General features: G+C 43.5%; 1 protein-coding gene across 1 annotated transcript in view; it reads left to right on the top strand.

Annotated features, from left to right (window-relative positions):
- Dnajc7 (DnaJ heat shock protein family (Hsp40) member C7) overlaps nt 1–15,572 on the top strand; it is a 38,482-nt gene that overhangs the window by 5,569 nt on the left and 17,341 nt on the right. Inside the window, exon 2 of the mRNA XM_052759759.1 lies at nt 14,036–14,124. Coding sequence (XP_052615719.1) covers nt 14,036–14,124 — 89 coding nt within the window. The remainder of the gene's footprint in view (nt 1–14,035; nt 14,125–15,572) is intronic.

The following is a 15,572-nucleotide window of genomic DNA, read 5'->3' on the forward strand; positions in this document are numbered from 1 at the left end:
GTCTGTGTGCCAGGTATGTGTAGTGCCTGCAGAGATCAGAAGAGGGCTTGAATCTCCTGGAACTGAAGTTACATATGGTTGTGAGCCACCATTTGAATGCTAGGAATTGAACTTGAGTTCTTTGTAATAGGAGTCTGCTCTTAACCACTGGCCATCTCCTGAGCAAATATTTCTGTATCTGTTCTCCTATGTATACAAGAACCTTCCTTCCTTCCTTCCTTCCTTCCTTCCTTCCTTTCCATTTACTCTGAGTGTGTGTGTGTGTGTGTGTGTGTGTGTGTGTGTGTACACGTACCAGAAGACAGTCTGGGAGTCAGTTTTCTCCTTCTACTCTATGGGTTCCAGGGATCACACTCAGATTGTCAGGGTTGGGGGCACGCTGCTTTACCTACTGAGCTATCTTTTCAGAAAAGTCAGCCTCCCTCCCTCCCTCCCTCCCTCCCTCCCTCCTTTCTTCAACAAGGCCTCGTTATTTAGCCTTGGCTGACTTGAAACTTGCTCTGTAGACCGGTCTGGCTTCCAGCTCACAGAGATCTGCCTGCCTCTGCCTCTGCTGGCATTGGAAGGGCCATTCCTATTAGATTCTTGTTATCTAGGGATCTTAGTTCCTTTGGGAATTAGGAATTTTTGTTTTATTTCTCTGTCCACATTGCCGAGTCCATGTCCTAGGCTTTGCTGTAGTTATTTGTTTACTACAGCTTTTTAAACTTCATAGCCTTGCTTAATCAGAGTTGATGGGAACCCATGCCCTCAACCTGATTGACATTATGAATTTGTCCACCTTCTCAGAGTTCTAGGGCAAGCAACTAGACATTTCAGTAAGTCTGAAAGCTGAATGGTAATTTATCTTCGACTTTAAGTCAAATTAATGAGAAACATTTCAATTTGGTATGCTTTAAGTGTGGCTCAGACGTAAAGATATGGCAGATGGAAGAAATGAGTTATGGCTAAGGAAGGGGATAAACTTAGGAATACAGAATCCTGAATATAGCAAATTAATTGAACCCTGATAATAACACATAGAAATTTGTTAAATAGTCATTAGTTGAACAGAGATAGGATATAGGAAGTCTCTTTTCCTTAATGTAGTTCAGACTCATATTAAGCAATGTTGAGTAAACAGTAATTTTAGGGAAATTAAATCCTGGGCCAAGTGAGTGGCAGTTGCTCTGGTGCCTAGTCACTTGCTAACAACAGGAATTCTGATTGGCCTGAAGCCTAACCTTATTGTACATTCCAGCCAATAAGGAGTTAGCTTAGTCATTGAAGCTAGTTTTTAAAAAGACTGAGTACTGGACGCTTGCCTTTGGTCTCTTTCTCTAGGACTTTAGAGAACAGTGATCAGAAGCTGCCTAGGTGCCTTATCACCTGATACAAAGTCCTGTTGAGAAGCCATTTGTCCCCTCTTTCACTAATGTTTACTCCTCCTCACTCTCCAGTGTTGAATGATGTGGAAGTTACATAGACGACGGTCCAGGTATTCTTTGAAGCTGAGTTTCATCATTCGGAACAGGGTTCAGAGTGGTTTTTCCAGGGGCCACTCTTAGTACTGGTGTGATAGTTCCTTTCTTGCCCCAACCAGACAGAAACCATAGTTCTTATTTTACACCAGGATGGGCAGAAGTGTGCGTGGATGGGCTTTTGAGAATAGTAGTATGTGGTGGATGTGGCTTTTCCAGTTTTGTTTTAAGACCTGTTTTACTAATGTGTGACATGTGAGGAAGTTGGTTGTCAGATACGCCGCAGTATTGACCCTCTCTGACTCTGCATTACTTTTGAGAACAGTATGAGGGACAAGCAGGACTCTGCTGTAGTTTCTGCCTGAAAGTTCCTGCTTGGGTAGTTTGATCTAAGACCTGTTAAATTGAGGGCCCAAGAGTGCCACTGAAGAGTCCGTACTGCCCCCTTTAGTTTTCATACCTCCTGTCCATATCCCTCTAAACATCAGGAAGTGCTCTCTCCCTCTCTCTCTTTCTCTTTCTTGTGTGTGTGTGTGTGTGTGTGTGTGTGTGTGTGTGTGTGTGTACGTGCATGTGGAGATCAGAAAATAGCTTGTGGCAGTCAGTTTTCTCTTTTCACTCTGTGAGTTGGGCAATGGAACTCAGGTTCTCGGGCTCAGCAGCAAATGTCTTTACTCACTGAGCCGTCTTGCCAGCCCTGAAAACAGCCTTTTCTTAATTGTAGTTCCTTAGTTCTAGATTGTTGAAGGATACCACTGTCTCTATCAGGATGAAAGATGTTACTGGAGCTGTTAGGGTAAGCCAGGGCCCTGGCTGTGCTAATAGCTGAGCTCAGCCACCATCTTCAGTAGGCCAGTTAAAGACACAAGTCACAGTGAAGAGCAGAAAAAGGAGGTTTATTCAGTGTGGCTTTATTGGGAAGAGGAACAGATAAAGAAGTTCAGTGACACCTCCCCCTCCCCTGTCTATCAGGTCATGATCTGAGGTTTAGGTTTGAGTGGAGGGCAAGAGGTATGCATAACTAAGCAGTCCTGATTAAGTCATGATCCTTCCCAAAGTTGACCCATCACTGGTTGGATGCTAGTCTCTCCTACAAAGCAGTCTGACTCTGAGAGATAAGTTCCCCTCTGGCTGGCACTAGACCTTAGCCTGTTCCTTCCCACAGCTTAAGATTCCCGGGGGATTCCAGTCTATGCAACCATGTGTCACCAAATAGTCTGATAGCCAAAAGGAGGAGCACAGGTATCTCTTTAGAATGTCCTCGTTCCTTCAAGGATGTCTGCATTGTCATAGAAAGGAAAACCAAAAGATGGAGTGTGGGTTCAGAGATATGAACATCAGCCTCAGGCTAACACTGAAAGCCAATGACATGTCCTCTCAGAGTGGCTTCAGAGAGGCTTATTACTTAGAAACAGCCTTATAGTCTGGTTTCTTCTTCCCAGGGGTAAGCACAGGATAAGCAAATGCCAGAACACTGACACCTGTTAGTTAAGGCCCGAAGGTCACAATTGAGGAGGCTGTTTCTGTGACTATGGTTATGGCTGCAGTGATGGGATTTCTGTCAGGATTGGGATTGGGATTGGATTGGTTGGAGCATCACAGCTCTGCTTCCCCAGAGACGTAGGCAGCACATGTGTGCCTGGTGTCCTTCCCTACGCCAGCAGTAGAGAGTGCTGCTGACTTGGGAGACTCTATCACAGCTCCCTTAGTGCGCTTGGCCTCTGGTTCTGCCCCTCTGAGGTTCCCTCGAATGTCCAGTAAGGACAGAAGTTTTCATCATCTTTGTTTGCCACCTTCCCTCTTTTCGGGAGTGGAAGATTATTTTTGAGGTGTCCCCTCCGCCCACGCCCCCCCCCCCCCCAGTTTCTCTGTGTAACAGTCCTAGCTGTCCTGGAATTCAATTAGTAGACCAGGCTGGCCTCAAACTCACAGAAATCTGCCTGCCTCTACTTCCCAAGTGCTAGGACCAAAGACTTGTGCCACCACCACCCAGCCTTAAGGTGGATTTTTAAAACTTATTTATTTTTAGTGCATTGGTGTGTTGCCTGTGTGTATGTCTGTATGAGAGTGTTGGATGCGCTAGAATTGGAGTTCCAGACTGCTGTGAGCCGCCATGTAGGTGCTGGGAATTGAGCCTGGGTTCTCTAGAAGAGCAGCCAGTGTTCCCAACCACTGAGACATCTCTCCAACCCCGAGTTTTTGTATTTTGAGACAGTATTGCACACCCTAGCCCAGGCTGGCCTAGAACTCACTATATACTCCAGACTGGCCTTTAACTCTGTAGTAGTCTGTCTGCTTCAGCCTCCTAAGTACTGGAATTCTAGGTATAAGCCACCATGTCTAGCTGAGGGATTTTAATTGTGCTTTAAAGAAAAAATGGGGTTGCTGTTGAATCCATCCCAGCTTCCCACGCTGACAGTTGCCTGACACCTAAAATTCATCTCAGTGCCTCTCTACTGAACCTGGACAGAATTTTTATTATTTAAATGTACGAGTTAAATCCCCAGGACTGAGAAGAAAGCACAATAAAGAACCTTGGGGTTGGGGTGGGGGGATAAAAGGAAGGTAGACAGTACTGGGTGAAGGAACTGGGTAGCAGGTGGCTTTGCAGTGGCTAGAGCTCACCTTGTCTCTACTGCTTAGCATCCAGCACACAGTACCTAAAGGTGCTCAGTAGTTACAAACTTTTTCACAAGTCATATGGCTTTCACTTACTGACATTTTATTTGTAGGTTAGAATTTATTTAATTTTTAAATATCTTTAAGAAAAATGGAGTGACTAACTTGTTGGCAGGATGGGATAGACATGAGGCTCTTGGGCCCCTTTTGCTCTGGTCTCATGAAGGTCAGAGAGAGTACAACATGAAACAGGCCTTGTGACATGCCACTGGGGACAAGAGGTCTGGGGAAGGGGGAGGAGGAAAGAATTTCTACTCTGAGATGGCCAAGATCTCATAAATTCTGGAGGGTGGAGGACATTTCTAAGTCAACAAGCAGTTAGCAAATAAATTTGACTGAATAGAAGAAATGAGGCGCCAAAGTCTAGAGCAAGATATATTGTAGAGATAGTGAACATAATAGAAGCACCTGTGGAGTCCTGATGTCCAGGCCTGTGGTGCACACTGTGGGAGAAGAAAAAGGTTTTCCCGCCAGTAAAATAGTCTCTAAAACCAAAGCCTTTTTTAAGGACACTACTCTAAGAAAACTAGAGCATTTTGTCCTCAGTTGTAATTTTAGCAAAACTGGATTCTTTTCTACTTAAGAATGTTACCTGAGAATTGAGATTTCCTTTTGTTGGTTTTTGGTCTCTAGATAAAAGAATTTAAAAACAGACTCAGAAAAAAGCTTTAAATTTGAGAGAGAAACAATAGGTCAGGCAGAAAACACAGGGTAGGCAAGATACAAAATAAGTCTCTGAAGCTAGCCGGGGCGTGGTGGAGCACAACCTGTGAGCTTGAGGCCAGCCTCTTCTACATAGTACAGGATACACAGCTGTCTCAGAGAAGAAAACAACAATAGCAAAAATCTCTAAAGCTTCCAGGAGGAGGAAAGCGGAGAAGAGCAAGAGAGAAAGTCATGCCTTTTCCATCAAGGTCCAAAAAAGCCAGCAAGTTTGGCAGTGGGTGATGGCAAGAAGCTGCAAGGCATTGGGTGGAGGGTCTTCGAAAACAGAATGACAGTGTCCAAAGTGTGAGGGCGAGCTGCCTTACCAGTACGCAAAGAAGAGATAAGAAGGAAGAAAAGGAAAAGTTAGACTTTTAAAGTTAGAACTCAGAAAAGCAGACAGGTCAGTAGTGAAAACCCATAGTGCACTGGGGTTTCTGTAGGATAAATATACTGTCTAAGGGGGTAATTATTCCTCCCACCTTCTTAGTGTGTCACAGTGAATCAGCTTTCTTGAGGAGTGGTCTCTTGGTGGTCCCTGTTGGATTAACTCCTAAGGGAAGGGTTAGCAGTGTAGTGTAGGAACTTAGAATGTAAGTCTAGCTGGGTGGTGATGGTGCACAGCTTTAATCCCAGCACTCAGGAGAAGCAGGCAGAGCTCTGAGTTCGAGGCCAGCCTGATCTACAAATGGAGCTCTAGGACAGCCAGAGTTACACAGAGAAACCCTGTCTCGAAATACCCCCCTCCCCCCAAAAAAACAAAACCAAACCATGTCTTGATAGAACTCAAAAATCCTATTTTGACCTGGGGGAGGAAGTAGTTTTCCTTTAATGGTTTCATCTAAGCTCTGATAACTTCACATTTTCATGTGGTATTAATTTTTAAGGAGAGGCAAAGCTGATCATTAGGAAAAAGGCCCGTCTTCAATGACCTCTAAGCTTGCTAATGTCCGTTCAGCTACCTAACAAGACTAGAAAATATACCAAGGAATGCAAAAAGCAAGCAGGTTATAAAACCTTGGGACCCCACCTCATTCAAACTACCATATCTCTCTTGATCTAAATTATTGTTAATACTATTGGAAAAGTTCAACTTGATTGAAAAGATGTCCACCTGGTTTGCTTCCTGTTGCTGTGGTAAACACCTAAACACCTAACCAAAAGCAACTTGGGAAAGAAGAGTTTATTTCCTCTTATAACTGTCACTGAGGGAAGTCAGAGCAGAAACACAGAGGAATGCTGCTTTCTAGCATGCTCGGCTTGTGTCTTCCCACCCCCGGAACAGGGTTTCTCTGTGTAGTTTTGGGGCCTGTTCTGGAACTCACTCTGTAGACCAGGCTGGCCTCGAACTCACAGAGATCCACCTGCCTCTGCCTCCCGAGTACTGGGATTTAAGGCATGCGCCACTACTGCCCGGCTCTGCTTGTTTTTTTTTTTTTTAATAAAACCAAGACCACCTTCCCAGCAGTGTTACTATTCACAGACTTGCCTACAGGACCATTTCTCAATTAAGGTTCCCTCTTCTCAGATGACCCTGGCTTGTATCAAGTTGACAAAAACAAAAACACACACACACAAACTGACTGGTACAATATTCTAACCAAATATTTGAAGTAAAAGCAGTGTTGCCATTTTTTGTCATACAGAAATCTGATCAGTATTTCTTGGGTTACAAATGTTGCACAGTAGTTTTCATACAATGGATGAAGTAGTTATTTTTTTCTCCCCTTCCTTCCTCCCTTGGTAGGGGTGGAAATCTTACCCCTTAGGGGCTGGAGAGATGGCTCAGTGGTTGAAAGCACTCAGTGGTTAAAAAGCACTGGCTGGCGAGTGGTGGTGGCACACGCCTTTAATCGGGAGGCAGAAGCAGGCAGATCTCTGTGAGTTCGAGGCCAGCCTGGTCTACAAATCGAGATCCAGGACAGGCACCAAAACTACACAGAGAAACCCTGTCTCGATAAACCAAAATTTAAAAAAAGACTCTTAACTCCTGGGTGTGTATAAACATTTTTGTTTGTGTACACACTCTGGCACACTTGTGGAAGTCAGAGGACAACGTTGGAGTGTCGGTTTTCTCTTTCCACCATGAGGGTCCCAGGGAACAAACCCAGGTTTGGTGGTAAGTATCTTTACCCCCTGACCTAAGGAGATTTTTGAAAACTGCCACCCAGTGAATCTAGCACCTGACAGAGGCTGACTGAAGTTTTTGAATGCCTCTGTAATTGCTAAGAAGTTAACTGGTTGGCCTGAGGCAGAAAGCTTTGCTTAAGTGTTTAGGTATTTAGAGAGAAAGTGGACGTTTTAATAGGACAGCTGAGTTAGGATACATTGCAGCGTCAACTATGATGTTTTAATGTATTTTTAATTTAGCTGTCAATGTGCAAATTTGACTGGTGATCGTAACCCCAAGTTGTCTGTTTTGATCACATGATCCTGCTAAGACTTGTGTAATGCCAAATGAGTCCTTGGCAGTGCTCGTGGTAGAAATTAGTAGCAGCAGTGAACGAGCAGCAGATTCAGAGAGGGCATACCTGCAAGCTTAGACACAGATGTTAACATGCGTGGTGTGGAAGAACGGATTTTCAAGGCTGCAGTTTTCTGACTGATGAAAAAAAAAAAAACAAATGCATTCTAAAACAGCAATATATAACAAAAGAAGAATGTGTTCTGCTTGTCCACCTTTGTCAGCAAGGGTGCTGATCTGTGCATGCATGTAAAAAGGACTTTTTCTTTTCTTTTTTTTGGTTTTTCAAGACAGGGTTTCTCTGTGTAGCTTTGGAGCCTATCCTGGAACTGTAGACCAGGCTGGCCCCTGCCTCTGCTTCTGCCTCCCAAGTGCTGGGATTAAAGGCGTGCACCACCATATCTGGCTAAAAAAAGACAATCTTAAAAGGATCTGTTTGCAGCCAAACATGGTGGCACAGGTCTCTAATCCCAGCACTGGGGGAGCAGAGTCAGATATCTCTGAGTTTGGGAGTGGTCTACATAGCAAGTTCAAGGCCAGCCAACGCTACATTGTGAGACCTTATCTCAAAGCGGCGGGTGGCGTGGGGTGGGATGGAGTGGAATTGTTTGCTCATTTGTGTGTGTGTGTGTGTGTGTGTGTGTGTGTGTGTGTGTGTGTGTGTGTGTGTGTGTTTGTGTTGGGGGGGGGCTGTCAGCTGTAGCATCAGTATGGAAGTCACAGGACACTCTTAGAAATTGCTTCTCTCCTTCCACCCTGTGAGTCCCATGGATTGAACTTGGTAGTTAAGCTTTAGTGGTAAGCATCTTTATCCAGTGAGCCCTCTTACTGGCCTGTGTTTTATTTTTAATTGTTCTGTAGCTATTTTTGCAAGAATTGGTTGTTAGTGATTCAAGTCAGAGTCATTCCCAGCATCCTTATTGAATCAGAGCTGCTGTACTTAAGATGTTAGGAGTTGACCCAAGGATTGGGTGGGGGATTAGATAAACTAATTTTATGTAGCCAGGCCTAGTGGTTGCAAGCCTGTAATCTTAGACTATTTGAGTGGCTGAGTTAGGAGGTCAAGGCCTACCTGAGCTACAGTGAGTTCAAGGCCAACCTTGAGCAACTTAGTGAGGTCCTGACTCTGACAAGTATATTTTAGTTCCCAGTAAGAAAGTAAAGCATTTTATGGTCATTACATAATATATAAATACATTGAATTACTATGTTATACTTCATTAATATATAGCTATGTCAGGAGAAAAAGTAAAATGTTAAAAAAGTAAAAATTTCAAAGACAGACCAAACAAAACAAAACTATAGGCTGGGCTAGGAATGCACTCGAAGTCCTGAGTTCAGCCCTCAGCACCCATGAAGCTGAGTATAGCGGCACCTCTCTGTAAACCCTCAGTTTGGGAGGTTGAGGTAGGAGGACCAAAAGTTCAGGGTCATTCGTGCTTTTGTACTGAATTTGAGGTCAGCCTGGGTGAAACCAGACAAAGCAAATAAAAACAGCGGACCTACAAAGGCTTCTAGACGTTAGGAGACCAATGCAGTCACTGTAGTACATCACTATGATACTCCACTGGATCACTGCTGCATATCACTACCATATATCACGGGATCACTGCAGTACATCACTATGATACATCACTGCATCACTGCTGCACATCACTGCTGCTTCCTCAGTTGACAGACAAGTGGAAGGATTGCCACAGCATTGCTTTAGAAGGCCTGCACACCTCTGGACTGGAATTGTCTGAGAGGATGAAAAGCACAAAAGATGTATTATAGTTGTTAATAACACCATCAAGCCAGTTCTGCATATGGATATTTTGCTGTAGTATTTTAGGGTTTAGTCTGAACTTAATTTGGAGGTGTTAGTTGTCATTTGTCTTTTTGAGCCAAGATCTCACTAGATAGCCCTGACTGGCTTGGAACTTCCTATGTGTAGACCAGGTTAGCCTCACACTCACAGAGATCCACCTACCTTTGCCTCCTGAGTGCTGCAAATTTAATTTTGTACCCACAGAAAATAATCTCAACTCTTCCTTTCTCAGCATTGATGTTTTAGCAGGTACACATTGAAACCTCATTTAGCTATCAAATGAATTACTAACCCTGGCAGTAGTGACAGGTGCCACCTTCTCTCCTTTTCCAGTCCCACGTCTTTGACACCTCATCCTTCAGCTTGAACAGCTTCAGCTTTTCTCAGACTCTCAAGACAGGACTTGAATGATTTAGCTCTGGAATTGTTCCTGGTACAGCCTGGTGGATTCCAAAGATCCACTTTTTCCTCTGCTGGTCTCAGAGGGTCAGGCCCATTGGTTACAGCTTGTGTGTTTAGGGAGGTCCAAAATGAAGATAGGCTGCACTTTGGACATAGGACCTGGTTACAAAAAATAAATAAACATTTGGCCTAAAAGCACCGAGTGCCTAAGTCTATTGTCTATGCACCTGCTAATCAGCTATGTTTCTATGAAACTAAGTCCTTTTCATGAAACTGTGGGAATAGCTAATTCTGGTCTGATGTGCGATGTGAGGTTAAAAACATGGCAACGTGTCACAACACAATTCTTGTTCTTTTTGCTGTGGGCTGACTCTACATTACTTGCTTTGTTTGCTCTAGAATGGAATCTACTCACCATTTACTAAATTGAAATGCATTTCTTGGGGGAGGCAAAATCCAGTTCACTGGGTCTTACATCTTAAAGAGAAAGGAGCCCCACTCTCTCTCTAACTGGTGGTTTTAGAGATCTCATTTAACTGGATTAAATCCAGGTTTCAGTCTTGGGACAAGTTTTTCACGAAAGAGCTGTTTTGTGTCTTAGTTTAAAGGGATTTTTATTTATTGTCCTTGCCTTGTTCCCAGTAGTACAGATCAATTTTAAAGTGCTTGTCAGCATCACAGAAGTGAGCATTAGAAAGCTTGGGCAGTAATACATGCAGACTTTGGATTCTGACAAGCATGGTCAGACTTTGGGCAAGTTACTTACTCTCCAGCAGACTTGAGGTGTTGTTGTTGTTTGGGAGGGGGAGGGGGGATGACAATGAACCTTACTTGGCTAGTTGTGCATGGAAAGAACCTGGCCAAAATACCTGTTAGTGATTTCCACTGAAATGGTTTGGGTTTATGTTAGAAGCCAGCAGTACACTCACACTCCATGGGAGAAGTGCTGAGGAAAACCACCATTCAGTAGCCCTTGTTACTAATAAGCTTTGTGCTGCTGGCTCAGTGGCTGGATGCCTTTGGTTTTCCTCAAGGATCTGGCTATTTATTCTTAGTCACTGCTGATTGAAGAAGGTAGATCTTATTTGCAGATGGGTCAGTATCTACTCCAGAGTTTACTCCATTTCTTCAAAGTGGTTTTTCTCAGCTTCTGGAATCCAGTTTAGGGGAAGCCCTTGAGATCTCTTGGCATGTCTGCTCTTAAAACATAGGCTTTTCCTGGAGTTTTTATAGCACTTAATTTGCTTAATTTATATTTAAAGGAATTTTGTGTATTGCATTGAAAGATTCAAGTTGATTCGATAAGTCCTGCAAGTGAGGGAGGTCTTTCCTGGATTCTTTTAATAGTAGGTGGCCTTTTTACAGCATTGTGACAGTTGGTATAAGAAGACTTTTCAGGCAGATTTCCACCCAGTACAGTTTCAGTCTGTCAGCACAAGTAGGTAACTCCATTTTCCTTCTCCTTTCTTCTAGCAGTCTTTCCTTGTTGGGGGGGCTTACCAGGACAGTGTTGGGGAAGTATGAAAAGGGAGAACAGCCTTGCCAGTTTGCAGTTTAAAATATGTCAGAAACGAACCATGAACCTCACATGCCATGTCCTAGACTCAAGCTGCAATCTCCTGTAGCATCGCCAGTGTTAAACTGGTACTGCTGGGGATGTAGCTTAGTGTCCGTGTTTCCCTAGCCCATACAGATCCCTGGGTTTAATCCCCAGTACCAGAGCGGGCTACCAAAAACTGACTTTTGTCCTTCTTCCAGGCAACCCTGAATTGATTTCCCTTTTGCATATACGGAGAATAGGAAAAGAAACAAAAATCTTTTTCTTTTTTTGTTTTTGGTTTTTGGTAGGATTTCTCTGTGTAGTTTTGGTGCCTGTCCTGGATCTCACTTTGTAGACCAGGTTGGCCTCGAGTTCACAGAGATTCCCCCTGATTCTGCCTCCTGAGTGCTGGGATTAAAGGCGTGCACCACCACTGCCCGGTGGAAACAAAGATCTTTAAAAGAAATATACTTAGTTATGTTACAGTAAAGAATCATCTTTATCATTTGAGTTGGGAAATAGAATGTTTGAAGCTTTTTTTTCCCCCCTCTCCCTCCAAGACAGAATCTTCCTATATATCCCCTACTATGTGCTATATAGATCAGGCTGGCTCAAAGTCAGAGATCCACCTACCTACCTCTGCCTACTGAGTGCTAGGATTAAAGATGTGCACCACTGCTGGGCGGTGGTGGCTCACGCCTTTAATCCCAGCACTCGGGAGGCAGAGCCAGGCGGATCTCTGTGAGTTCGAGGCCAGCCTGGTCTACAGAGCGAGATCCAGGAAAGGCGCAAAGCTACACAGAGAAACTCTGTCTCGAAAAACAACAACAACAACAACAACAAAAAGAAGATGTGTACCACCACACCTGGCTACTTTGGGATACTTTTGATTGAGGTTTCTAGTTTGTTCTTTTTTTTTTTCAATAATTTTATTTATTTTTATTTCATGTGCACCAGTGTTTTGCCTGCATGTATGTCTGTGTGAGGGTATCAGATCCTCTGGAACTGGAGTTAACAGACAGCAGACAGTTGTGAGCTGCCTTGGGGGTGCTGGGAATTGAACCCAGGTCCTCTGGAAGAGCAGCCAGTGCTCTTAACCACCGAGCCGTCTGTCTCTCCAGCCTTGGTTTGCTCTTTTCTTTCTTTCTTTTTTTTTTTTTTTTTTTTTTTTTTTTGGTTTTTCGAGACAAGGTTTCTCTGTGTAGCTTTGTGCCTTTCCTGGAACTCACTCACTCTGTAACCTAGGCTGGCCTCGAACTCACAGAGATCCGCCTGCCTCTGCCTCCCAAGTGCTGGGATTAAAGGCGTGTGGCAGTTTGCTCTTTTCAAATGCTGTTTGTTGTGTCTTGACTTGCACCCAGGTAGTGGGTGGATGGTGAGAAGGCCAGCCAGCACCTCAGATGAACGTGGTGTGAAGAGGGAACGCTGGGAGATAAGGACCTCCTTCAGCATTCTGAGTCTCTGCTGTCACTCCATTCCACCTTCCACACCAATATGCTTTTGTCACAGTGACACATGGGGAAACACTTTTCAGGAGACTATATTATTAAGATCTGAAGGCTGTAACCTGTTTCGTATTGAGAAGTCAGTTGCCCTCAGTGGATTACCTGAAAATGTTTTTCCTGGAAGTTTGCAAATTTAGAAGTGTCACAAGCTTGCAAGCCTAGCGCTTGGGAGGAGACAGCAGAACTGCCATAAATTCAAGGATAGCCTCCATGTTAAGACACAGTCCTGAACTCTCAAACCCAGCCCTTCAAAACCAAAACCAAAAGAGACAGTAGTTGTGACATACTGGAAAAAATTCAGTGTTGGCTTTCAGTGGCTCACTTACAAAGCACGTGTGTGGTGTGTGCAAGGCCCTAGAGGTTTGCACTCTCAACAGCAGAGGCAAAGGAAAACCGGCTGTATGAGGGAATGTCTAAATGTCCCCTGTGGGAGGATGACTGTAGGCTGGAATAACAAGCAAGATGAAAGGCTACAGCACGAACTAGTTTGTGTTGTTGTTACTGTTTTGGTGGGCTTTTGTTGTTTTGTTTTTAAGATTTTTTTTTTTTTTTTTTTTTTTTTTGTTTTTGGTTTTTCGAGACAGGGTTTCTCTGTGTAGCTTTGTGCCTTTCCTGGAACTCGCTTTGGAGACCAGGCTGGCCTCGAACTCACAGAGATCCGCCTGGCTCTGCCTCCCGAGTGCTGGGATTAAAGGCGTGCGCCACCACCGCCCGGCTGTTTTTAAGATTTATTTCTACTTTATTTTATGTGTATGAATGTTTTGCCTGCAAGTATGGGTGTGCACCACTCTGGTACTCTCAGAGGTCTGAAGGGGCCATTGGATTCCCTGCAGCTGGAGTTCTGGATGGTTGCAAGCTACCATGTAGATGCTGGGAACTGAACCCAGGTCCTCTGGAAGCAAGAGCAACAACTATTCTTAACCACTGTGCCTTCTCTCCAGCTCCTGGTTTGGTGTTTTGAGAGTAGATCTCAGATAGTGCAGGCTGTCCTCACACTTAATGTAACCAGGCATGACTTTGAAATCCTGATCTCTTGACTCTGTATCCTAAGTGCAGGATGCAGGCTTTGGACACCATACCTGGCAGACTTTGTTGTATTGTATTGTGCTTTTGAAACAGTCTCAGTTTGTAACCCAGGCTGGCCTGGAACTTACTGTGTAGCACAGGGTATCCTCAAATTCGAAGCAGTTCCTTCTGTCTGAGCCTCCCCAAATTGAGGAATTTTAGGTGTGAACTACTATGCCTATCTGAAAGGAGTCCTTTTAATTTAGTTTGAATGTCTCTGAATAGAATGTAAACAGGCTGGATTATTTCTTTTGCACTCCTTTGGTCCATCAGCCTGTTGGACAGATCTATAAATCACTTCCAGTATCATACTAACTTGAAGCTTGGCCCTAGACCTAAAACTGCTCCAGTGAGGTTATAGGGATCATCCTGAAGTATAGTAATGTGACTCCTTTTCCTTTCCAGGGAAGCAGAATCCTTCAAGGAACAAGGGAACGCATACTATGCTAAGAAGGACTACAATGAAGCTTACAACTACTACACAAAAGCCATAGGTGAGAAGGACCTGGTAACCGCAGTAGATAGGTTTATTTGCCAGACACTGCTGTAGGTGGTTCCTGCCTACGAAGCACCTTTTGCTTAGTGAGTGGTGAGCTCATGACTAATCAATCATCTTGGGATTGGTGATTTTTTTTTCTAGTTGAGATGCCCAGCACATGCATCTGATTGTTGGTGCTTCCTTTTTCTGTCTTAGGAAATGGCCTTTGAGGGTAAAATTGAATCTTATCTCCATGCTTTAATTTGCCAGCATATTTTATTTTTATGACAGTTTCATGTAAACCAGCATTGAACTTGCTTTTGTGGTTGAAGATGATTTTGAACACACACACACAGCAAGAACTCTTGTTTTGTTGTGTCGTGTTGAGGCGCTGGGGATGAAATCAGATCTTTCCGAATGCCTGTGTAGAAAGGCTCTACCTTTGTACTACAGGCCAGCCCCTAAAACCATAACTTTTAAAATTGGATGCATCGTTGCTCTTCTCCATTTCCACAAATAGAAGTTTGGCTGTGACCTTTAGAAAGAGTGTGTCAGCATGGGAAGAGATTACATGCAGTTGAGGGTTTCTGCTTGCTCTCTACTTCTCATTCACCCCCTCAGCCGTTTTATTTTTATTCTTGTTATTAGTGTGTGTGTTCATTCATGTGTGCTTGCTGTGGCACATGTGGAAGTCAAGATAACTTGCTGGAGTTGGTACTGTCCTTCAGCATGTGGACCATGTGGAATGTAACTTAGGTCATGGAGCTTGACAAATGCCTTTATCTGCTAAGGCTGGCCCTGTTTGTTTCTTTTTTTAAAAAAGATTTATGTATTTATTATACATACAGTGTTCTGTGTGCATGTGTCCTTGCAGGCCAGAAGAGGGTACCAGATCTCATTACAGGTGGTTGTGAGCCACCATGTGGTTGCTGGGAATTGAACTCAGGACCTTTGGAAGAGCAGCCAGTACTCTTAACCACTGGGCCATCTCTCCAGCCCCGTTTGTTTTTTAAATTTACTTTATTGAAAAAAAAAAAAACCACATGCCTAAATTAGTGAGACTTTACAGTTAGAATAGGCATTTTGAAGCTGTGGAGCATTACATTAGATTTTACACTTTTACTGTCAAATATATTTTTAATATACTTATCCACCACTAAAATCAAAAAACTTCATGACAGAATGAGAACTAGATAAGCTTTTAGGTTTATATCCTCTTTTATAACTTATGTCCATTATCTGCATTTAGTCTTTACTCATGCCCAAATAGTTAACCCTTTCTTGTTTCTTTTCTGCGTGTTGCACTATACTTACATGTGTGTTCATTTGTTTATATGTATATAGAAGTTATAGGCTAGGATTTGCACATGAGGGAGACCATGTAGGGTTTTTTTTCTTTCTGAGATTATGTGATCTCGCTTAATATTACACATTCTAAGTCCCTCGGTTTGCAGCACATTTTGT

Source organism: Peromyscus californicus, unplaced genomic scaffold (assembly GCF_007827085.1).
Source record: "Peromyscus californicus insignis strain IS unplaced genomic scaffold, ASM782708v3 Scaffold_3__1_contigs__length_106647218, whole genome shotgun sequence".
NCBI classification, from domain to species: domain Eukaryota; kingdom Metazoa; phylum Chordata; class Mammalia; order Rodentia; family Cricetidae; genus Peromyscus; species Peromyscus californicus.